This window comes from Polypterus senegalus, chromosome 1, assembly GCF_016835505.1.
Source record: "Polypterus senegalus isolate Bchr_013 chromosome 1, ASM1683550v1, whole genome shotgun sequence".
In the NCBI taxonomy this organism is placed as follows: domain Eukaryota; kingdom Metazoa; phylum Chordata; class Cladistia; order Polypteriformes; family Polypteridae; genus Polypterus; species Polypterus senegalus.
The window spans coordinates 199,687,347-199,713,209 of NC_053154.1; the positions used below are offsets into that span (position 1 = coordinate 199,687,347).

General features: G+C 39.2%; 1 protein-coding gene across 1 annotated transcript in view; it reads right to left on the minus strand.

Annotated features, from left to right (window-relative positions):
* The window catches only part of msto1 (misato mitochondrial distribution and morphology regulator 1), an 86,047-nt gene that overhangs the window by 15,479 nt on the left and 44,705 nt on the right, over window positions 1-25,863 (minus strand). Inside the window, exons 5-7 of the mRNA XM_039766871.1 lie at window positions 23,661-23,715; window positions 13,207-13,348; window positions 13,007-13,124 (exon numbers count right to left, since the gene is read on the minus strand). Of these exons, the coding sequence (XP_039622805.1) occupies window positions 13,007-13,124; window positions 13,207-13,348; window positions 23,661-23,715 (315 nt within the window). The remainder of the gene's footprint in view (window positions 1-13,006; window positions 13,125-13,206; window positions 13,349-23,660; window positions 23,716-25,863) is intronic.

Genomic DNA, 25,863 nt, shown 5'->3' on the forward strand with positions numbered 1-25,863 from the left:
GTCTGGTTAATTCCGATAACAAGCGAGACTCCCTCCTGCTAAATAGTTACACGACCCCTAAGCGGTCGGCGTCCAATGTATTAGAGGGACACCGTCCAGCCCCGTCCCTCGGTCTGGGAGGCGGGGGCGCAGAGGCGGTCCTCCAGTTTTCAGTCGCGGACAATCGTATGTTGCTCTCTCCAAAGTTCAATCTTTTCATTCTCTTACAGTCGTATCCTCAAACCCACCCCATTTGGACAACTGTGTCTTTCAGGAAGTGTTCACCCATCAATACATAATTATGCGGCGTATGTTAGGCCGCGGGTTGGCTGGTAATATAAATTATCCACAACCCCCCCCAAAATCTTATCTGCAATCTTATGCAAATGCAAATGTGGGAATTACAATTCCCATCAGCAAGTGTGATGCTCCAGACAATTTCATCAGCACTCAAAGTTCAAATCACAGAACTTATAAAAGCTACATGTCATCATTAGGTAGTAAATGCTGCATTTTATTCCTCAAGCACTTTGCAATAATTATTTCACTGTATCACTGCTTTACATCATTTATCTTAGAGCAGTGTTTCCCAACCTTTATGGCACCGGGACCCAGTTTTACCTTTTAAAGGTTGCTGACCCACAGACAGTAACTAAAGAACTGGGGGGTGTGTTCCAACTTCGTGAATCAAGCATGATTTTAGAGTAGGGATAGGAGGGGTTCCCTTTGGTGAAACAAGCGAAATTAGAAATGGGGAAAAATATCATGTAGCGCTGAAGACACTTTCCCCCTTTTTATTTTAATGTGGTCCCTTTTCAGAGAAATGTGGTGCCAAAACAATATGCAGTGTTGTCAAACCCTAATCAGCAAACTTCCTTTCTTTACCACCCCTCCTCCTAAAAACTTAAGCTTCCAAGCCAAAATACCTTTTTTAGTAAGCTTTTCTATTGCAAACTCTCACGTGAAATTGAATGTATTCGAAAGGAAATGCCGCTGTGTTGCTCATAATTACTTATTATTGTTATATCTGACAATCTACAAAGCAAGATTCGGGCAGCCAGCCAGTGGTGGCATAATTCCCTTGACAAGTGTACACTTCATTTTTAAAGTGTGCATCACAAGTGACAATAAATTTGAGATAAACCGATTACACTACATTAAGTCAATACCAACCATAGCAATGCAAATTACCTGTTGGTGGCAAGCAATAATTGAACAGAATGAAGCCTGATTTTTTTTCATAGCATAACAATTCACTAATCAGCCAACCATGGCACGCAAGACAGACCATGGGATACGCACGACAGAGCCCCGTCCACCAACAATTCGAGCGAAAGCATTTGCCAAGAATGTTTTCATTAATCAAGGATATATAATTCACTAAGCAGCCGACCAGGGCACGCAAGAAGCAGCACACAAGACAGACCATGTGATATGCACTACAGAGCCCCAACCTGATTGCGATGCTATTTAAAAAAAAAATGTGATAAGAAGAGAACAGGACAGTGGTTTCTGAGTTAAAAGTATTAAGTAACTTGTTTCTTTGTTGGTAGATATTTATTCAAACCATCGCTATACTGAAAAAAAACTAATTTTAGGCTTTGACGCTAATGCAAACAACTTTAAATGACCTTTATAATTTTACAGAACACTGTTATTGGTGGTGTCCTTTATTACAGAGTTCTGCTGCAATCTCTTTTACAACAAGAACTGTATGTTGCATGTTCAACAGTAAGCTGCTCAAGTGAACTAATGATATTACATCCTGATTAGAAAAATATACAAATATTGTATACAGAAAAGTTCTTAGTTACACAGCATTTCTAATACATCCAATTAACCACTGGCACTATAACTAAGGCCCACCAACTTAGAAAATTTCCCAGATGAAGCAGGGTAACAACAGCTAGTTGTTAGCATTAGACTGGGTATCATGAATGCTCTGATGTTCACTGCTGTTGTTGGTGTTTCTCTCTCTCTCTCTCTCTCTCTCTCTCTCTCTCTGGATTGTGGGTAATCGTCTCCCATGCTCAGTCCCATGTGAGTCCCTGTCTTACACCCTAAAACATGAAGCTGAATCTCAGTACTTTAGCAACACCAGCTTTATTCAGCTTGAAACAGGAACATCACGATTATTTATCGTAACAGGATCTACCATTCTCTTATTCACAGACACAGCAGGCAGGCACCGTCATGGCCAGGTTAATGGCTAAGTAATACGCATTTATAATTTTCCTTGCATCACCCATCAACGGCAGGCGCTTATAGCATGTCCGCGATCTTTTCGGAGTCGCTTTTACGCCAAACTGCTACAGCGCTGGGAGCATGCGGTTGATTCGGGACGTTCTTCCGAGTGACATCCCTTTGGGAGGAATCCAGTTTAGAAACCTTACAGTGCATAAAGTATTTTTAAATTTTGTGTCCAAGTGTAGTGACTCTTCAGGCAAAAGCAACTGTTATTGGAGAGGAAAAAAGAAGAAGATTCCAGTGAGCCAACAGATAGCAGGGATTCTGTTAGTTAGAGTGAAAGCCGTCCTACACAATAACCCTCCTCTCTCTCGTCTCCCTCACACCAGCCATGATTCTTTTCAAAGATAAAGTGCAGGTTAATTTATTTTATGTATTTTTACTTTATATTTTGTATTAATCATTTTTATATGAATAGTTTTAGGTTGTGGAACGAATCATCCGAGTTTCCATTATTTTTTATGGTGAAATTCGCTTTGATATATGAGTGTTTTGGATTACAAGCACGTTTCCGGAACAAATTATGCTCGCAATCCAAGGTTCCACTAGATAGTAAAAAGAGTCTCTGATGTCACGTTCCAATTTGAACACAATGCACCCCCCCCTATTGTTTGCTGGTACTGCAAGTAAAAGTCCTTTTTTTTGGAGGTGTGCATTTTTTTTAATGGAACCAAAATTTGTTTTAATTCCTAAATTAATATTTGTAAAATAATATGGATAGTAACAAAGGTTCACCACCTATGGGAGGGGCCAAGGAGGTTGGGTGCAGTGTGAGTTGGGTGGTGGCCGAAGGCGGGGGGGACCTTGGCGGTCTGATCCTCGGCTACAGAAACTGGCTCTTGGGACGTGGAATGTCACCTCTCTGAAGGGGAAGGAGCCTGAGCTAGTGCGCGAGGTCGAGAGGTTCCGGCTAGATATAGTCGGACTCACCTCGACGCACAGCTTGGACTCTGGAACCAATCTCCTTGAGAGGGGCTGGACTCTCTACCACTCTGGAGTTGCCCCCGGTGAGAGGCGCCGAGCATACTTATTGCCCCGACTTGGAGCCTGTGCATTGGGGTTTACCCCGTGGGCGAGAGGGTGGCCTCCCTCCGCCGGGTGGGGAAGGGTCCTGACTGTTGTTTGTGCATATGCGCCGAACAGCAGTTTGGAGTATCCACCCTTTTTGGAGTCTCTGGAGGGGTTGCTAGAGGGCATACCTTCTGGGGATTCCCTCGTTTTGCTGGGAGACTTCAATGCTCACGTGGGCAATGACAGTGAGACCTGGAAGGGCGTGATTGGGAGGAATGGCCCCCCCGATCTGAACCCGAGCGGTGTTTTGTTATTGGACTTCTGTGCTCGTCATGGATTGTCCATAACGAACACCATGTTCAAGCATAAGGGTGTTCATATGTGCACTTGGCACCAGGACACCCTAGGCCTCAGGTCGATGATCGACTTTGTGGTCGTGTCGCCGGACTTTGCGCCATATGTCTTGGACACTCGGGTGAAGAGAGGGGCGAGCTGTCAACTGATCACCACCTGGTGGTGAGTTGGCTTCGATGGTGGGGAAGATGCGGTCAGACCTGGTAGGCCCAAGCGTGTTGTGAGGGTCTGCTGGGAACGGCTGGCATGAGTCCCCTGTCAGAAGGAGCTTCAACTCCCACCTCCGGCAGAACTTCAACCACGCCCCGAGGGAGGTGGGGACATTGAGTCGAATGGGCCATGTTCCGTGCCTCTATTGTTGAGGCGGCTGACCGGAGCTGTGGCCGCAAGGTGGTCGGTGCCTGTCGTGGCGGGCATATCCCGAACCCGTTGGTGGACAGGCGGTGAGGGATGCCGTCAAGCTGAAGAAGGAGTCCTATAGGACTTTTTGTCCTGTGGGTCTCTGGAGGCAGCTGATAGGTACCGCAGGCCAAGCGAACGCGGCTTCGGTTGTTGCTGAGGCAAAACTCGGGCATGGGAGGAGTTTGGAGAGGCCATGGAGAACGACTTTGGACGGCTTCGAGGAGATTCTGGTCCACCGTCCGGCGTCTCAGGAGGGGAAGCAGTGCAGTGTCAACACCGTATATGGTGGGATGGTGCGCTGCTGACCTCACTCGACGCTGTGGGTCGGTGGGAGGAGTACTTCAAGACCTCCTCAATCCCACTAACATGCCTTCCAATGAGGAAGCAGAGCCTGGGGACTCTGAGGTGGGCTCTCCCATCTCTGGGACTGAAGTCACCGAGGTGGTCAAAAACTCCTTGGTGGCAGGGCCCGGGGTGGATGAGATCGCCGGAGTTCCTTAAGGCTCTGGATGTTGTAGGACTGTCTTGGTTGACACGTCTCTGCAACATCGCATGGACATCGGGACAGTGCCTCTGGATTGGCAGACCGGGGGGGTGGTCCCCCTCTTTAAAAAGGGGGACCGGAGGGTGTGTTCCAACTATAGAGGGATCACACTCCTCAGCCTCCCTGGAAAAGTCTATTCGGGGTTCTGGAGAGGAGGGTCCGTCGGATAGTGAACCTCGGATTCAGGAGGAACAGTGTGGTTTCGTCCTGGTGCGGAACAGTGGACCAGCTCTTCACCCTTAGCAGAGTCCTGGAGGGTGCATGGGAGTTTGCCCGACCGGTCTACATGTGTTTTGTGGACTTGGAAAAGGCATTTGACCGTGTCCCTCGGGGAATCCTGTGGGGGTGCTCGGGAGTATGGGGTACGGACCCCTGATAAGAGCTGTTCGGTCTCTGTACAACCGGTGTCAGAGCTTGGTCCGCATTGCCGGCAGTAAGTCGAGCCCGTTTCCAGTGAGAGTTGGACTCCGCCAGGGCTGCCCTTTGTCACCGATTCTGTTCATAACTTTTATGGACAGAATTTCTAGGCGCAGCCAGGGTGTTGAAGGGGTCGGTTTGGTGGACTCAGGATTGGGTCACTGCTTTTTGCAGATGATGTTGTCCTGTTTGCTTCATCAGGCCGTGATCTTCAGCTCTCTCTGGGTCAGTTCGCAGCTGAGTGTGAAGCGGCTGGGATGAGAATCAGCACCTCCAAATCCGAGAGCATGGTCCTCAGCCGGAAAAGGGTGGAGTGACCTCTCAGGGTTGGGGGAGAGATCCTGCCCCAAGTGGAGGAGTTCAAGTATCTCGGGGTCTTGTTCACGAGTGAGGGAAGAATGGAGCGTGAGATCGACAGGCGGATCGGTGCGGCATCCGCAGTGATGCGGGCTCTGCATCGGTCTGTCGTGGTGAAAAAGGAGCGGAGCCGTAAGGCAAAGCTCTCAATTTACCAGTCGATCTACGCTCCTACCCTCGATTGCAAACATGACAAGCATATTGCATGCAAGAGTGGGCTTTCTGTTCTGGTCTGACATTGTGTGCATATCACATGATAAAATCAAGGAGTAGAAAAAAAGGAGATACAAGACTCCATATTTCAGCATTTTCAGATGTCTGGGTTATTTCACAATAACTACAGCACTTGAGTAGTTTTTTTTTGGGCATGTCTATGTTCATGGATGTTCAGAAATGCAAACCGACTCCCTTATTTCATTAAAAATAACCAGCATGCAGGTTGTACTCCATGTGATAGTTAATGTCAGCTATTTATCAAACTCTGATGTAAACTGTTCTTACATTGCATGTGAGCCCTGATCTGAGTCATGATGAATGTCTCCCAGGTCCTCTGTCCTCATAGGCCAAGGACAGACACAGGAATCAATAATAAAACTATAATGACATGTGTAGAACATGGGCTTGAGTTTTTTTTTAACCTAGAGAACATGAACAACTGCAATTGTCCCTTTATAATGTGATGTTATAACAGTAACATATTTCTTGAACTATATCATAACTTAGAACTACATGAGCTGGTCAGATCTATGAAGGAGTGCATTAAGGTCGTTCTTGACATGATGAACTTGGAAAAATGAACCTCATCTTCTGTGCTCTCAACCTCTGGAGCATCAACTACTACTATAGCAAACCATGATGTAGAAATGGTAGGCTACAACTTATGATTAACAATTTGGAATTGTTCAGAAGGATCATCAAAAGCATCGATTCCATCATACATAAAAGTCTTTCAATACTCATTTTTCATGGTATTGATTCTACAATCTGCTCTTCCAGTTTGCTCTGACCATTGAAGCTTTTTGCCTACCACTGCACAATTATTACAAAAAAATATCTATTGTTTGAAATTTTATACTTTTCCTGATATTGTACCAAAGTATGAGAATTTGGTATTGTGAATTTGGTATCGATAGATAGATAGATACTTTATTAATCCCCAACGGGAAATTCACACTATTACTCAGTAAATCAATTAAATGCTTAAAAGGATCTAGTATTTGAAAATGACTTATTTTTGGTTATACCATTATGTCTGTAAATGTGTGCTTTGTAGGTAGTATCTTAATGTTTTATGTTAGAAAGTATGCATTTATACATGTGTGTACTAAATAGTTTTTTCTCTTTTTCTGTCTTCTCAAACAGCATTCTTTGACCAATACAAATGCTGTACAATGGTCCCAAAGAGGGCCTAACAGAAGCTTAATAGGTCCAGAATGAGAATGTTCATGCAGGAGCTGGATGTTTTAGTGTTTTTCAGGGAAATAGTGATGGAATCAACTCTAACAGGGAAACACTTAAAAGGAGCCCATTTAAAAGCACATCTTGATGTAGAGAAGGTGCAAGCTATCACAGGTATTCATATATCTTTTTCAGTCATATTTTCCAGCTATAAAGGTTATGTTATTGATTGTAATATCCAAATTGAAGTATTTAGATACAGTGTTTGTTGTCTTAAAATTTCCAACTAAATACGATAATAACCAACCAACATACGACTTTACTTGCATTAAAACTTCCTGCAGCTTTAATTGTCAGCTGGCTCAGCTCTGTCTCTGGCCAAGTTGGACAGGATTGTGGTCAACATTGTGTTACTGTTAAACACTGATTGAATGCTGTGTTAACTTTAATTCGTGATCTTTTTTCCTTTTAAACTGTTTCAAAAAGTTTTTAGAATACTGTGTACTCAAATGCATACAGAGTTTCTCTCCCTCTTTAGTACTATACTATGTTGTTGGTTAAGATTTTGTAGTGTACTGAAGGAGATATACATATGACCAACTAACATGAAATATAAACTATATACATATGTTCCAATCTATGTTCTGTTTTTATTTAAAGACAAAGAATGTCTTCATAACCTGGGGAACAGCTACCGATTAACTTATTGAACCCAGTTTAAATAAATAGTACAAGTTTAAAAAAATGCAAAGTAAAAAAAATGTATTTGTTATTATTTCATCTGCCTCTGGTGTACGAGCCACCATAAGACAGAAATGTAACAATGAACAATTTTCTAGAAAGAAGTGACATTTTTATTTGAGATTGTTTTTAGTTAATTGAGCTTTCTTTATAAATTAACATTTTTCAAGAAATGGGTTAAACATCTATATATATAATTCACTAAGGCAAGACAACCATGGAAAGCACGCCGGAAGGGGGCGTGGATTCACTAAGCCGCCGACAAGTGAGACACCTATGGCGCACGCAGGAAGGAGCCACGCCCACCAACTCCAAGACCATTGGATACGACGACAACTCACAGAGCCACGCCCACCAACTCGGACGAGACGACACAGAAAAACCGGCGTCATTTATATTCGTCTGTCGTAGAGGTCACATGCAGCTCCGACCCACGTTGACTGTTAATAGAGGCATGTTTCTCGCAGAGGTGAATCACCATATGCGGCATGTAAAACTGTTTGCGAGGGGTATCCCATGGGATACTTAAAATGTTCCTTTACAACTGAGGTTAAAACACAATGAAGTGAGCAGTCTTTAAAAAACAAGTTTTTGGTTACGACGCACGACAGCGTGCACTATAGCAAACTGTTTTACACGCTACATACAGCAATTCGCATCCGCGACAAACATGCGTCTTCTTAGATACTCCTGCACTTTGTACACACCCCCCTCCCACCGTGGTCGGGTGTCTTGGTGGATTATATATAGAAAGGCAGCCAAAACCGCACAGAGCAATGAAAAGTCTACCTGAGTCACAGGTGCATCTGGACTGTACAAAGACGACAACGACTCGAGTGACGAGTTGGAGGTGGGCACATGAGCAGGCAGTGTATACTGAACGAGAAATCAGCAGACTAGTATGACGGAGGGAGCGGAGTGGATGTCCTTCTCCTCTCCTCCCGTTCCACCCTGAGCGCCGCACGGACGATTGTGTGTTAGTTCGTTCCGTGCATTGGTTAAAACCCAATGAAGGAAGCAGTCTTTAAAAACCAATAAGCCCTGTGCCTCTGTTTCATTACCGTCTGACCTGCTACACCAATGCAGGCCCCGCAACAGGCGATCCAGCGGCGTCATTCCCATGACCCGCCGGGCAGCCAACCGGGTAACCTAAGTCTTTGGGTTCATAGGGGAGTATGGTTACAAAGCTGAAACTTAAAGGAATTGACGGAAGGGCACCACCAAGTGTGGAGCCTTTCGCTTCATTTGACTCAACACAGGAAACCTCACCCGGCCCGGACACGGACAGGATTGACAGATTGATAGCTCTTTCTCGATTCTGTGGGTGGTGGTGCATGGCAGTTCTTAGTTGGTGGAGCGATTTGGCTGGTTACTTCCGAAAACGAACGAGACTCCGCCTGCTAAATAGTTACACGACCCAACAGCGGTCGGCGTCCAAATTCTTAGAGGGACAAGTGGCTTTCAGCCACGTGAGATTGAGCATTAACAGGTCTGTGATGCACTTGTATGCCCGGTACTGCACGCACGCTACACTGAATGGATCAACGTGTGTCTACCCAGCGCGGGGAGGCGTGGGCAAGCCGTTGAACCCCATTCGTGATGGAGACCGTGGCTACCAATTGTTCCCCACGAACGAGAAATTCCCAGTACGTGCGGGTCATACGCGCGCACTGATTACGTCCCTGCCCTTTGTAAAGCCCCCCATGGTCGGGTGACTTGGTGGATTATATATAAAAAAAAAGCAGCCGGAACCGCAAAGAACAATGAAAAATCAACGTGGAAACCGACTGAGGCGGTGTTTGGAAAATTAACAGTCAACGTGACTCACAGGTAGGGAGTTGGGGGCGGGCACATAAGCGGGCAGTGCATACTGAACGAGCGCCGTTCAACCCAATCCTTCGCTTTGGAAGGAGAAAGCGCGACGGTGCTCCTCCGGTTTTCAGTCACGGACAATTGTATGTTGGTTCGTAGCGTGCACTGTTGCAATGTTACTTTTCTTGGTGGTTTATTAAGTTACAGATTTTTCAAATGTTTATTTTTTCCTCTGTGCTTAAAAATCATTTAAAAAGCGGCCTGATTATGCAGTGTATGCTACGCCGCGGGTTGGCTAGTGTAGCTTAAATTATCTTGACTTTTGAATACATTTATTTTGTTGTGTTTTGGGGCTGAAGCTAAGTGTCCTCAGTTAATTATAAATAAGTGAAGTAATTATTATAAAGGTTGACTTGCATTTAATTTAAATTTGTGCATTTTTTCATAAGTACTAATTTCATAATGTAATATACTTTAAGTGTATTTTCATCACGTAATAATTGTGAGTGTATAATTGCATTAAAAGATTACACAATATATATTATAGCATGTTTGATACACAATAAAAGTGTAATTTAGCTATATTTTTAAGACACAACTGTTTATTTGTAATGTACTGATATTCACATTATAAATGTATTTTTTTCAACTATTTCAAAGACATTTATTATTCACTAAAACTATAATTATAGTGATCATGTAATAGAATATATTTTAAATGTAAGTATATAACTTGTCTGATAATATACAATTAAAGTTCCATTATAATGTACTACTTTACAAATTTAAATAAACTTAAAAGTATGACCAAATACTAATAATATTTTAAATGTATTTGTCAGCTATTTCAAATACATTATTAAAATAAAATGTAACAGTACACTTGTAATAGATAAAAGTACATTTTAAATCTATTGTAAGTATGCATAGATTTTTTTAAAATTACATATAAAGCAATGCAATTCAAGTATACTGAGGTATACTTAAAATAGTCTCATTAGTTCAATGTAAGTATATTGAACACAAAGTTGATATTTTGTAGAGTTTGAATAAATTTACCACAAAATTTGTTGTTCTAATTTAACACATTTAAAATATGCTTATCATTACTCCTAGACCAAGTATATTTTTATGCTTTAGCACACTAATATTTAGTACACTTCAGTATACTTTTTTCACCTGGGTAAGTTATTTGGGTGTAAGCCAACAAACCAATCAGAGTAAATGTCAGGATTAATTGAGCACTGTTATGTAAATATGAATATCTGCCCTTATTTTTTTGACCATTCTGTAACAGACTACAGTGACGAATTGTTTATCATTTGCGGAGGTCAAAGAAAAGATGCAATGGACAAGTTTCTTCCTTCTGGTTCCTGACTCAAAGCGGTTTTATCAAACTTGTCCTAATGTGTCTTTCTTTATTATGTCAGTTTCTTCTATATTTTTTGATTTCTACCACAATACACACTCGCATCCCAACCATACACTAGGGCCTATTTAGGAGCGCCAATTTACTTAACGTGCATGTCACTGTGGGAGGCAGCAAGTTGATATTTCTCTCTAAATATTCTGCAATATTTTTTGTTATGAAATGATATATCCACTAAAGATAAGAATACACCAACTCCTGATACTTAAGCTACTGCTTAAATAAGCCACAACCGCGTGATTTTTTGAGATGTGCTGAATTCAACTGTTCTGATCTCACTAATAGGATGTAATAGATATACAGGCAGCTAAACTCCTCCCTTTATCAACATAAGAACTTGGAGACTGGCTTGACATGAGATATACAAATACCCAATTTGTTAACAAAGAGCAGAAGCCTCACGAATAAATGGTACGTACGCACAAAAATATTGTGTATGCCCATTTCCATGCTCACTAAACTTACAAAAACTAAACTTGGCGTAAAGCCATACACATTTTCACAGTAGGGTCCCCCCTTGCATACACATTTTTCTGCTCAGTTTTGCAAACTGGAGGCGCTCTGCATCAAAGCAGTGCTACTGTTTCTGTGGTCTGTTTTTCTTTTTTAGGTTCACATCTATGATGTGGGTTTTATCAATGTACCAAAACTAATTGCAATTTAATTCACTTGATTGTAATCATTCTGTAACAATACAGTGGTGCATGGAATGGCCAAACTATTCCAACTACTATGGCTGCTTCAGCATTGTTAGAAGACATTGCAAACTGAAGAGTTAGAAGAGAGCACATATTTACAGATGATGATGACTGGCTTGTCAATTTTGATTTTCAAGAGCTATCTTCTTGAAGCTGTGTGCTGAACTCTCACCAGCTTTACAAAGGCAGACTTTAAGGAACTGTGCTAACCTGCTCCTTTGCAAGTTCTGCCCACTCAAGCTTTTCAACATGAACTTACCAATGATTGGGTATTTCACAAACATCATAGGGTCTCGAGATGTTAGCTGTATAGGATAGTATTATCTACTTATCATCCCGATAGATAAGATTTCCTTATACTGTGGTTGAACTGGAAATCATAAAAGAGCAATTCGCAGCAACATCTGGTTTTCTAAATGTAATTGGAGCGGTCAGCTGCATGCACATTGCTATTGCAACAGTGCAGGACAACTTACATCAGCCACGGATGAATCATCAAAAGAATGACCTGGCATTAAATCATATATAGCTGGAGAACTGATAAAAACAGCAGCTATGCACAGTTGCAGGTGCTTTTTCCAACTAGTGAGGCAAAAGGCAAGCAGTCCTTTTAAGGATAGCGAGTCATCTCAAAGTAAAGAGCAGAGAATTGATCCGTTGTGGTGCTCGATGCCATCGCTACACTATAAAGGCACGTTCAAAGAATGAATTTGCTTATGTAAATAGAAAACATTTCCACTCTATTGCTGCTGCATAGTGCATAGAAAATGTGTCGCAGTGGGCAAGTATGTACCTGAAGAGATGCACTATGATGAACCCACACAATTATCAGTCAAGTCGGGCAGCATTTACCATACAGTTTCAAGAAAACAACTAAATTTCAATTAAGTCAATACATAGATGAAAATAAGGAACTTAAAATAGTATCTTAGATTTTGAACACAACTTTTATAATGGGGGTTTATCTTGCCAAGGTGATGCAAGGTCACAGCATCATTAAAATTATTTAATATGGTATTCTTAAATCCAGAACTGTTCAAAAGGTGCTCTTCAGAACAAAATTACATCTTTTATCATGCCATCTGAATCAATGAGAATGGGAAAATGTCATCAGAAACAACAGTATCTTACTCACCAAACAGGACAGCCATCAAACATTTCACTGTTTAAGAAGTTCTTCAAAGAACAGTATGCCAGAATCCATTCAGGTTGACCAAAATTACTGATCATCTTTATAAAGAATTGTTTACTTTCATTTATTGTTACTTAATATGGGCAGGTGGGTAATTGGACCAGGGTATGCCATGTCATATTAGAAGTTTTTTCCAATTCCTTTTTTGTTTACTATTGATATTTGATCAGGGTTGAGGTCCCAAGGTCAGCTGTGCATACAGATGTTAAATTATAATAACTTGAAAAGGGTTTTAACCACTTTTTAAATGTATTGACAGAAAGATGAAATGCAGTAAATCAGAAAAAAAAAGGTTTTAACAATGCAAGAAACAGTGTTGAATTAAAATAAGTAGTTTGAATAATTTAAATTCTATTGTGTGAAGACTTTGTTTTAGCAGAATTAGAATCTACATTTAGACATACACAACAAAATTAAGCATTTACCTGCAGATAGTCACACTCTTCAACAAAGAAGTGCAATTTGTCTTCAAGATCATCAAGGAATGAGTTTTCTTTCAACAGAGATTCACCTTGGCCAAAGGCTTCCAAACGATCACATTCTCTGAAACACAGAGATACATTGTGAAAACAAAGAAAAAAAATACTAGTGCAGTAAAAAAGTTTGAGAACAATTCCATTCTTACCCCTCGTAGCTATACTGGTTCACAATAGAGATGGTTTTAGGATGCAGATGAACTCTCAGAAAATCGGACCAGACTCTAACACTGCTCTCAAGATTGTATGCTTTACGACCATGCTCCAGTTGACCATTCACCGTGTTAGGGACTGAAAGAGATGAATTAGGAAACATGTACTTCCCTCCTCTGACCTAAAACAGACCCCAGTGCCAAATTGACTAATACACCGGATAGGAAGTGGCTATGTGAACAAAAAGAAGCAGTTTATCTAAGACAGTTCATACTTCAGACATTTCTATTATATTAATGCAAACACATTGTCCTGATAAAATATTCAGACACAATTAAACTTTGCAAGGTACTCTGTATTAGAGTTGTGATCTAATTTGAATATTGAGATATGAGTATTTCATGTTAAATACAATTATCAGTCACATTAAAACCACTGTCCGGTGAAGTGAATAAACACTCATCATGTTGTTAGAATGGCACCTGTCAAAGGGTGGTATATACTAGACATTAAGAGAAAAGTCAGTTCTTGAAGGTGATGTGTTGGAAGCAGGAAAAATAGGCAAGCGTAAGAATCTGAGTGACTTTGACAAGGGCCAAATTGTGATGGCTATATGACTAGATCAGACCATCTCCAAAATGGCAGTTCTTATGGGGTGTTCCCGGTATGCAGTGGTTAATAATGGTCAGATTTCCCATGCTGACCCCTGTCATCCCACCCCAATCAAAAACACCTACAATGGGCATGCGAGTGTCAGATTTGGACCACTGATGGAAAGAAGAAGGTGTGATGGCATGATGAATGACGCTTTCATTTACGTCATGTGGCTGGCCTGGTGCGTGTGTGTCATTTACCTGGGGAACAGATGGCAGCAGGATGCACTATGAAAAGATGGCAAGCCGGCAAAGGCAATGCGTTGCTCTGGAAAAAGTTCTGCTGGGAAACCTTGGGTCCTGGAATTCATGTGGATGTCAGGCAGTAGCCTCTTTCAGAAGGATAACATGCCTTTCCAAACTGTAAAAATTGTTCAGAAATGGTGTGAGGGATATGACAAAAGTTCAAGGTGTTCAAAATTCCCCAAATGAGCATCTGTGAGAAGTGCTGGAAATACAAGTCTGATGATCCATGGGGGCCACACCTCGCAATTTACAGGACTTCAAGGATCTGCTGCTAAAGTCTTGTCACTAGATACCACAGGAAACCTTCAGTGGTCTGGTGGTGCCCATGCCTTGAAAACAGCACAAGTGGGACCTACACAATATTTGGCAGACGGTTTTAACGTTGTGGCTAATAAGTGTATATTGGTTTAAATACTGGATATTCAAAAGCAAATTAATTCTGGAATCTACTTGTACTTTTCCATGTTAACAAAAAACCCAGTTAACTACTGGTAAAAAATACCACCCTCTCCCCTTTTCCCTTTAATACTTATTTTATTAACATTTTTGTAGGCAGAGCTTCTTTGCTGCTCAAACTAGATTTGAATTTTATATGGAGTGAACTGTAGTTGGTCATGAATGGGGTATAATTCTATGTTCTGCAAAGTATGAAGTCCTTATAGTTCAAGTGAAGTCACCTGAATGATGGCGTAGGGCTGTGCGATATGACCAAAATCTTATATCCCGATATTTCATTTCATATCCCGATATCACGATATAGTACATTTTCTTTGTATTCAGTGAATAGTTTATATAATCACCACTCCTTTTTTTTCATTTAAATTAAAAAAATCAAAAATGAGAAGTACTCAACTTGTAATTATTTCTGTTCTTTTATTTAGAACATTTGAGCAAATGTTTGACTTAGAATGTAAACATAAAATGTTAATGTATCAAATATAAAACACTTTTCAAAAACAAATTACTAAAGGCCCAATATAAAATACTGCTATATAAAATGCCTGACATAAACAAAATGTGAACCTACAGCAGCAATAACTCTCACAACATATATTAAATATAAAAGGATCAAAGCACTAACAACTAAACTATATAAGGCCAATAAACCCTTTAAACAAAATAAATACAAGTCTAACATTAACTGTCAAAACCAAATGTAAACATTGTACTTCAAACTGTAGCAGTAATAAGGCTTATGACAAAAATATATTAAATATATAATATTAAATATATCATTTTTTAGGCTACATTCTAGTAAAATGTTAATTTGCACATCGTAGTGTGGCAAATCTCCGTTAATGAGTTACAGCTGATCGCCCGTGCGTGGGACTGGGCGGCGCTAAGCGTGTTGATGCCGTCCAGCCCCAAGCACGGGCATCCGCGTAACTCGTTAACGGAGATTTGTGCGTTAATGCAGTTGTTGCGTCAACGTAATTTTAACAAGATTAACGCTGACAGCAAACGCTGCAGGGAAAATTATGCCTTAAGAAAATTGTTTTGGTAACAATTAATCTTCCAAGCTTTTAACATGCTCGTTTAAATAGTACCTTTACAACTGTAATATCCTACGTGGCCTGCCTCTCAGTTGTAAACTCTCTGCATGCTCGCTCACGTGTTTTTTGCGGAGGTAGTAGAAGAGGTTTGTCGTGTTGGAGTCTGTGGTAGCGATCGGTTTGCAGCATAATTTGCACAGTACCGTTTTCTGATCCGTGTCTGACTCTTCAAATCCAAACCATCTCCATACTACAGAGGTAGCCCCTCGTTTAGGAACAAGGTCCTTCTGTGTGGAGCTACCTGGTGTTGCCTCGTCTTCATCAGCTATGCTAGTGTGTCTGCATCCACGTGGTGGCCATCAAAACAATGAAAAAAATATTGCCGTAAATAGTTTATTTTGCGACACCACGAAACAAACGATAGCGTAATGTGCAGCGATAGACGTTTTCATATTGTCATCCGATATATATCGTTATATCGAACAGCCCTAGCTGTCAACACTTAGGCTCTCAGACAAAAATGACACGCATCTGTTAAAAACACACCAATTTACAAAACATCTTGGACTAGTCAAGCTTTACTACTCTTCCAAAATCCTCCTGGATATACAGCTGCAACCATCTCAACCAAAAATAATTTTATTAAACCACTGTTACTTGTCTAGCCTTGGGACTAACTTTAGTACGAAGCTTGTTATACTTTACTTTTGTTCTATGCAATGTGTTAACTTTATAATGTAAAAAAAATAAAAATGAAAGTAATATTACAGACATCAAAGCCAGTATTACTGTCAGAGAAAATTACAGGCATTTTACGGAAATACAAACCAGTATTACTGCGAGAGAAAATTAAAGGCACACAATACACTGATGCATATTACAGCCACATACAAGCCAGTATTACTGTAGGAGAAAATATTACGGACGTATCTACTAACAACATGCCACCCAAAAAAAGGACACATCGAGTAGGACAAAAGACACAAACAATCAAATCCTATATAGGCAACATCTCCTGGAAGAACGGTCAGCTCAACAAGTAAACATCAACAAAAGAAACGCTAAAAGACAAAGAAAAATATGAGCAAATAGATCGATTGAAGAAAAAGAAAATGACTGTCAGAAACACGCTAAAAGAGAAAGACTCAGAAGAGCAAACCTTAGAAAAGGTTGACATTTACTTGCCAGAACCAGTATTCAGCCATGGTCAGTTTTATGTTGCATTATCAAGAGTTAGAAGTTTTCCAGATGTTGTTGTCAAGGTTGTACAGATTCCTGAACAAGGCAAACTGTTGCCAAATTCAGACAGAATATTTACAAGAAATGTTGTCTATAATGAAATTGTACAGAAAAATTTCATGAGGTAAAAAAAGTTGAAAATTTTACCTAAATATCTTCTTCAGATATTACAGATTGTTACAAAGTTTTACACTAAGGCAATATTAATTACACTTACTGTATTGTCATGTACGTTTCTATTTTATTTTTATTATTATTTTACTTTAGGCTTCTTGAAAAAATATTTTTGACAAAAAAAAAGAATTAAGACAAGAAACAGAATGAGGTCAGGGTCCCTTGCCATTTAATATAGACTGTTCCTACTAATGTTTAATCACTACTGTTCTAGCGCCCGTTATTGTAACGGGCTTAATGTCTAGTATACTATAACAATATATTAAAGATACCCCAATTTAGATCTATATATGAAAACCAAAGATACTGCATTTTAATCTCTAGGCAATACCTTGAAAAGCATGGCGTCAGCCAAAAAAAAAAAAAAAAAAGATTAGCAATATTTGATATTATAATAATATTATTCGATAACATTGATGTTTTATAAGGTAGATGCTGTTGCATTGTATTAAAATAATCATTTTTTAAACAGCAATGATATTTTGTTCCACATCTTCCAAATACTGATGTCAATTGTTCATTAATCAGGTATTTCTTCTTAAATGTCATTCCATGCTTATGCATATAATATGAAGTCACTATGTAGATGTCCTTCAAACAAAGTGCTCCTGAAATTTGTCACATTATATTAATGTTCTCTAAGCATGGTTATCTAAAAAAAAGACACCACTTCAAATATATCAGTGCACGCTAATTCAGTTAAGATAAAATCATTATCAGAATAAATCAGGGCACTGTGAATCAGAATCAAATAGAATTGGGACATCAGTGCTAATATCCAGCTCTAGTGAGGACTATGTGATTAACAAGGATTGCTTTGCACAGCCAGTGTGTCCTTGTTTCTCTGGCGAGAAAACACTTCTCTAAGATTTTTATGCCACTTCAGTATTGAGATGCATATTCCTGTCACTTATTAATTTACTTCTGTCCACCTCCTTTTGTAGCTTTTGTATTAAAGATTCTATCTTTGAGTTTAGTACTCATTTGGTATTCGTAAAAAGCCTAAGATGGAATGCCTTGGGGTCAAAACCAGAACAATACAAGAACCAACTAGTAGTACTGATGCATCCAGAAAATACTTCCCATACTGGCTTACTAGTTACAAAAAGACCAATCAGCTTAGATGAACTTCAGTTGTTGGTTAGTTTTATTGGCTGCTAACATTATTGATTTAGTTAATGCCTAATTGATATCTGCTGTCACGGGAAAGACAAAATTAAGTTTAGATTAATTCATAACTGTAAATGATATATTAACTTCTTCATTTTTTAAATATCAAAATATTCAACTTCATTTGACCCTGTATTTACTGCATTAAGATTAGCAGTAGTACTCGCTGTGTTTTATATTTTTATCTTATTAGTAGTAGTAGTAGCAGTAGTACCAGTGGTGGTTGTTGTAGTAGTATTAAAATAGCTTTTGTTGTTGCATTAAGTCACAAGTAATACTGTTGGCTATATGAAGTAACAAAGAGCAACATCACATTTATACCCCAAGAAGATTCTGCCTAAAGCCCCAGTTTGGCTAGGGGTAGAATTTGATGCATCCATTGTTTAAATTCACTTCCACTAATTTCTTTTTTTTTTCCAAAAAAACAAACCACTTCCAAATGTTAATCAAAACAAAGGTACTCTCCTCCATTTCTATTGGTAAACTTTGTTAATCACTAAAAATATATAATATCCAGTGCCTTCAGTGTTTCTTGATCAATTTAATACATCTCTGCAAAAAAAACTGATCCCACCAAACAAGATTTTTTGTGCTGCAGTACCCCTACAATGTACTGCATATACATTCCCTCTCGCAACAAGAAATAATAATTAAGCAAAAGCCCAGGGGAGTCCTAGTCATGAAATTGCTATCAGAAGATCTTCAAGATTACACAAAAGCCATTTTACTTGGCTTCATCAAACTTTTCCTACATTCAGATCTTTTCTTCAACCGCTGTCACATCAGTAGCTTTCCCGGCTAGAGTATAGCCTGCTGATCCTCAACAATCACAAATTTAATTTTCACACAACTTTATTAGTAATGTCATTTTTACTTTTGTGGGCTATGCAATATAGAGGAAAAAAAAAAAAAAGAGAGGCACGATGTGGGCAAGTTTGGGGAGCAGCTAGTCAGTGATATTTCAGTTCTGATATTAATTGTAGTTTTAGTTTTTAATTTATTTTATAAAATTAATTTTTATTTTTATTTCATTCTAGTTTTCAGTGGAGTCAATCATTTTTATTTTTATTTAGTTCTGTGTTTAAAATTTTAGCTTTTATTTTATTTAGTTCTGTCTTTTTTACATAATATTAATACAATTTTAGTTTTTCTCTGTTGCAAGACAACAAATGCTGACCTACACATATTTCAATGCAAGTTATGCTTTAGTCAAGAAAATACACTTACAGGTCATAATGCCATTAAACACAGCTTGAATATCAATGATCAAACAGAAGAAATTGCCTAATGAGCATAGTCAGCAAGATCAAATGTTTCAACCTAAGAAACCAGTCTGTGCAAGCACATTGCTGTTAAGCTTTAAACAAACATGTATTTCAAGAGATTTGTTCATGTTGGAACGATGTCCATTGCACAGATAGCCGCACAGTGAAAATATTCACTTGACGAGCGCCTGTAATGCAGGTGCACAGACGAGGTCCTCGGCGTTCTACACTGACAATTTCTGCTGCCAGTACTGAAGCAGTGACGTGCGTTGAGGTTCATGGCTGGTGAGGCACTGACTCCTTCACTGTCAGATTTACAAATATATGAACCCAAAAGGTTCTGCTGGTTATGTTTCATATATCATCTGCATTCTTTACACACAGATAGGTAAGGTACATATTGGCTAAGAAAGAACGTTACATTTATAGCGGCAAGAAAGAGTGGAGAGAGCGCATCTCCTCTGCACCCTCCATGCGTTCTAAATTTGCTGTTGTAATTTCACAATTCATACTCATTCAATAGAAATGAAAATATAAAGTGGTGTACAAAAAAATGGATTTCAATTTTGACCTTAATTGAAATATTTAGTTGTTTTTAAAATCTTTTAATTCTTATGTTTTAATCAATTTTAATACAGACTGTTTAACAAACGGATATTTTATTTAAGGTCAAAATTTAGATTTTAAATATTGGATTTTTTTTCTTAGTCTGATCCTATTTTTATAAAACTGAAAACTGTTTATGGTGTCAGAGACCGGCCGGGACGCCCAGGAGGACCGGAGGAGGGCTTGCGCCTTCCCCAGACCATGTGGGGGCGACCACCCTGGTTGCTTTGGGGACCATGGGTAGGGAGCTTGGAAGCTCAACCCTGTAGGGGCCCGTGGTCGCCGCCAGGAGGCGCCCCGCTGCCTTCGGAGCCCTGGACCTCAGCACTTCCGTCACACCCGGAAGTGCTAGCGGGGAAGAGGAACGGGGAGACCCGGAGTGCTTCTGGGTGCGCAGCTGGCACTTCCGCCATACAGGGGAGTGTTGGCGGAAGAGTGTCGGGAAACACCTGGAGCTTGTCCGGATGTGGATATAAGGGGCCGCCTCCCTCCCGGCTGGAGTCGGGTGGAAGAGGACAGAGCTCGGAGGAGAGGAGTGGAGGCGGACCACAGAAGAGAAAGGCATTGTGAGAAGCCTGGACTTAAAGGGGTGATTGGTGCTGCGGCACTGGGTTGTGCTCATTTTCTTGTGTATATATAGTGTAAATAAACGTGTGTGTGGTGAAACCATCATGTCTTCCTGTCTGTGTCCGGGCTGTACCCTACAATGGTCTTACCTTTATTTGTAAATGAAGTCCATGCACCTACCCTTCTCCATGAAAATCTTCATCACTTTCTTATAAAAGCCCTCCTTATTTTCCTTTAGTTTAAAAACTCTTAATCTTCCATTTTGGGCAGTCAGTCGGAACAAAAAATAAAAATAAAACGGACTGCTGCAGTGCACATTACTTTCTGATATCGCTAACGTATTGGCACCTCTGCGTATAAGAACAGTAGCAACAAGCACATGTTGGGCTCACAACCTTGTACCTTTTCACTGCGGTTTTATAAGTCCGATCAGCTAGACTAGATATGTCACACCCATTTATTAAAGATATCAGCCAGACTGTGGAAAGTCAGGGTGTATAATAAACACGTGTGCACACATTTCATTGGCAACATACAGAGAGACAGCAACAGGCATGCTCCAATTGCAGGCATTAACCCCGTGTGTGAGGGACAGCGCAGTCTGAGGTAAGGGCTTGTCTTGTTGCACATCGCGTTTCTCCCCTGTATTTGAACAGAAAATGCACAAATTCAATGATTTTGACTATAAGAATTATCAAAATTATTGGAATCAAAGAGGAAACAAAATTATAGCACAGACCAGTGGACAAATTTATTTTATGTTATCATTATTATTTTTTTTTTACTTTTTATGATGACAGGTGAAACTGCATGTTCCCATATGCAGTGCAGTCATGGTGCCAGAGAAGTGCTGGACTTCCAGTAAGCACTAATCCAGCTGGCTCAGCACTGAAACTCCAAGACTCTTTTCTTCTTCTCATATGCTACATTTGCTTTTATTATCATCTGCACTGTAATTAAAGAATTTGCACACGTTACTTTCTCGCTTTCTACCTGCAAACATCTGTGCAAAACACGCTATCGTCAACCACAAGTAACCACTATTACTATTTCAACCCAACGAGCTAAATGTACTCAACAAACAAACAACGGTCCTTTACGGAAGTTGTGCCATGTTACTATGTAAGCCCAAGTTACAAGATCACCGCATAGTGAAGAGTGCAACGTAAGTGAACGTTCAGGGCGACCTACAAACAACCCCTCTGTACGACCGGTTTGAACGAAAATGCTACTGTTGTTTTTTTCATTTTTACTCAATTTTCGTTCTCGTTTTAGTTTGTTCACAAATCAGTAATTTTTATTTTTATTTAGTTTTAGTTTCTTTGTTTGCCTTAATTTCAGTTCTCGTTATTATAAAACAAAAAACAATATTTTTAGTTCTTGTTCTCATTTTCATTATGAAAATATCACTGTCATACCAGGTGCTTCACTGGTCTCGTTCACCCTACCATTGTAGAGTAAAGATGTTATAGATAGGCCTTTATTCCATATTTTAATTGTTTTGCTTAAAACAAATCAATTTTTGTTTAGCAATTGTGCCCCTAGAGTGTAAAGCTTCATGTTGGAACATTGGCAGCAGCTCTTGGCTGCAATCAGCTGGCTAAAGATATGAAGGTTACCAATGTTATCATCTCACCTCTGCTTTGTGGTGTACTGAAAGATTACAGTTTTTGGTGATTGCGGGAACCTAATCATAAATTGCTAATAGGTTCAATGTATTAACATTCACGTCTTTGAATTTTGCATCATTTTCTAACATTATCCCAGTGGAGGACTGACTTCATCTCTGTTAAAACCTACTTTACCTTGATAGCTTACCTCATTATGGAATTATGTAAGTTAGGCTTCTCCAGTATATCAATGGACCTATTTGGATTTCCCATATCTGCCCAGGTAACACCATCCAGCTATTTGAGCCAACTTACCAACAAAAGATGATCAGATCACAAGTCTTGTTTTATTAAACTATCCTATACTTGCAACCTCAAAAGAGGGGACAGATATTACTGACTCTTGTCAGGAGGTGCTCTATTAACAGATATACATAAAATATTTTGTTCAACAAATTATTTTTTTCAGATAAACCTTTAAAATCCATAACTATCACAGAAATTTTAAAACAATTTATAATTTGAATTCTGAACAGGTAAGAGAATTCTTAAAATAATATCTCCATTGTGCTCTGTGTTATGAGTACTTAAGTTTTTCTGTAGTACTAGAGTTTGCAAGGGCCTTTCTTGTGCCAAAAACATTAACTCAAAAGGTGGCATCTAAATTTCCTGAAAGCCCTCATGAAGCAACTCCATATTTGGAAACAAACTACTGCCAGTTGGGTTTTTGTATAGAGCTAATACTGTGGATAGAAGATAAACACAATCTACCTGGCATTTTTCTAGTAGTTACTCTTCCCCAGTCTCCCCCCTTTAAAAAGAACAAAGTACAAAGAGTAAACTTGCACAGCACAATTTAAGTCTTTCTAGTTCCAGCACGTCAGACACCAAGTGGACGATATACTTGGCTTTAGTTTTGCTGCACAGGTGATGAGCACCATACACTACAACTAAACTATGCCTGATTGTAGGGTGTAATCATATTTTGGAAAAAGATTCTGCCGTGTTTTCTTTGAACTAACATAACTATCCACTATCTAAAGTACTGATCTAATTGAAATTTAATACAAACCACAAATATCTGATAAAGGCTTAACATACTATTATTTTCTTAACAAAGGTTTAAAAAATATGACCACCTTAAAAGTACTTCTTAAACTATAGAACTGTCATATTGTTGTACTGACTAAACTTGTATTCAAAAAATAAATATATCACTCTAATGTAGAAATTTCTCATAGAAAAAATAGCTACTTGAGTTGTCTGTGGTATAGTAGGTCAATTTCAGAAAAATTCCATAAAAATAAATCAATCAATGACTCTCTTTTCATTCTCAGTTAAGCATAGTACTCCAGAACTCCCATAGAAAAAACAAATAAATTCAAACAGCAAACTGCTTATTGAAAAAATAACAAGCAAAATCTAACCTCTGGACTCCTTATGGTTCTTTATTTGCAATCTTTCCTGTGGCAGACCTTGACCCTATGGAGAAGCAAAAACAGAAGATAAAAAACCAGTGCACCAATGGAAACAAAGTATAGATCAGATCAAGTAAACATTGTCATTTTTGACTAATATGACAAAACTGACCTTCATTTCAGATGTCGATTTGCAACAGTTAGAACCACGTTGCATAATGAACACCTATTCCCACAGCCAGACTGAAGTCCTAACATGACTGAAATGCTGTGCATTTCTCCCTAGATGCATTGAGTAGGTAGACGTCTCAAAGTGTTGTTCAAGACAAGATTTTTTTTCTTTAGTTGGAACCAACAGTAGGTACTTCCTCTACTTTATCTCTTCAAACTGGCTGAAATTAGGACTGCAATGGAATTTTTTTTTTTTACTCTAGTAGAACTAACCTATAGACTTAAGTTTTTGATTCCACCCAGTTTCTTAATGGCACACTGATTTTTGCTAATGAGCCAATTACTGGCCAAACAGCTATTTTGTGCTTCATTCTCATTAACTTACTTGTTAAGATTCTTAACACTTGTTTGCTTCTTTTAGCCTAAAATAGCCACATGCAGTTTTTTTTCCATTGCTCCTTGTTTTCTTAATTAGCTGCCAATTAGCAGTGAGATGCAAATGACAAAAGAACTAGCAGTTTACCATCTAACCTGAACCCTTTTACATCTGTGTGTTTATCATGAAGTATCAGTTTAATACAATATTTTAAAAGAAATGGACCACAAAAAAAGAGAAGGACTGAGAACTGTAAATATGCTCTATGTCACAAATCATTTAGATGTAATCAGAAAGGAAAGGAAAAATCTATATTACAAGAGTAATCCAGTGTTTTAAGAATGAAAAAACCAACAAGCCTTAAAATTAAAGATGTACTGTTGTTGGCAATAACTGGCTTCTAATTAGTTCAGTTCAGTAAGAAGGCTTATTTAAAAAACTGAGACATCAAGAATATTTATATGCTTTACAAATGAAATCACTGAACATGCTAAAGGCTGCATTGAGATTTTCTTTTAAGTATTTCCTCCTCATTATCTTTATTGAATATTATTAGGGGGCTCCATCACCTGCTCGCTTCGCTCGCCAACCCCCAAAGCCAGGTGCTGGTTAAAGAGGGAGGAAGACAGTTTGGTCCTAGTTATTATTGATAGAAAATCAGTTACTTGAGTATTTCTCTACAACTGTCTATTTTAAATGCCAATGAATAATAAAACATAGTAAAAAGTAAAAGTAAAAAAGTAAAAGCAGGGGTAAAAAAGTAAACAAAAAATTAAATTACAATAATGCCTCGTCAAAAAACAATATTATGAATTACTTCATCCTCTAACACTACAGTCTAAAATGTTGCTTTTTTGCATCTCTGTTCGCATATTTTTTGGGATATTTTTCTCTTTTTCATTTATTGGATAACTAGCAAAATACCCGCGATTCACAGCGGCGAAGTACTGCCTTAAAATTTTTATTAAGAAGAAAATTAAACCTTTTTAAACTGAGGGAAAATATACCAATAATTATTTGTTAAGGATCTCTTTGTATACCACATTGTCAGTTCGGCCCTCCGGTTGTAATATGACCAAGATGTGCGCTGAGCTTACTCTTGAGCATGCAACATACAGTTGGTCATGTGAAAAGTAATCTTGTCTCAAATCTCACAGCTTGAAATGCTGCTGTCATAATCGGTTTAAGTGTCATGGTTTGTTTAAATTACGACAGTATTTGCAGGATTTATGTTGTGTTAAGTGACATTCAGCATCTGTCAAGCGTTGTAAGCATACAACTGGTTTCATCGATAACTTTGCATCCAGCTTTTGAGAGTTTAAACATTCATAAACTTCAAAGTGACGATGAGGGAAGCAACTCCGCCTCACAAGGTGACCAAGCTGCAGGCTATGGCCGTATATATGTACGTAAGTAGGTTCCAGTCATGACCGTTACGCGTAGAATTTTAAAATGAAACCTGCCTAACTTTTGTAAGTAAGCTATAAGAAATGAGCCTGCCATATTTCAGCCTTGTACCTACACGGGAAGTTGGAGAATTAGTGATGAGTCAGTCAGTCAGTCAGTGAGGGCTTTACCTTTTATTAGTATAGATAAGAGGTTGTTGAGGTATACTGTAGATCGAAGTGCGAGAAAGAATTCAGTGGGTCAGCCCTGTCCCTGGCA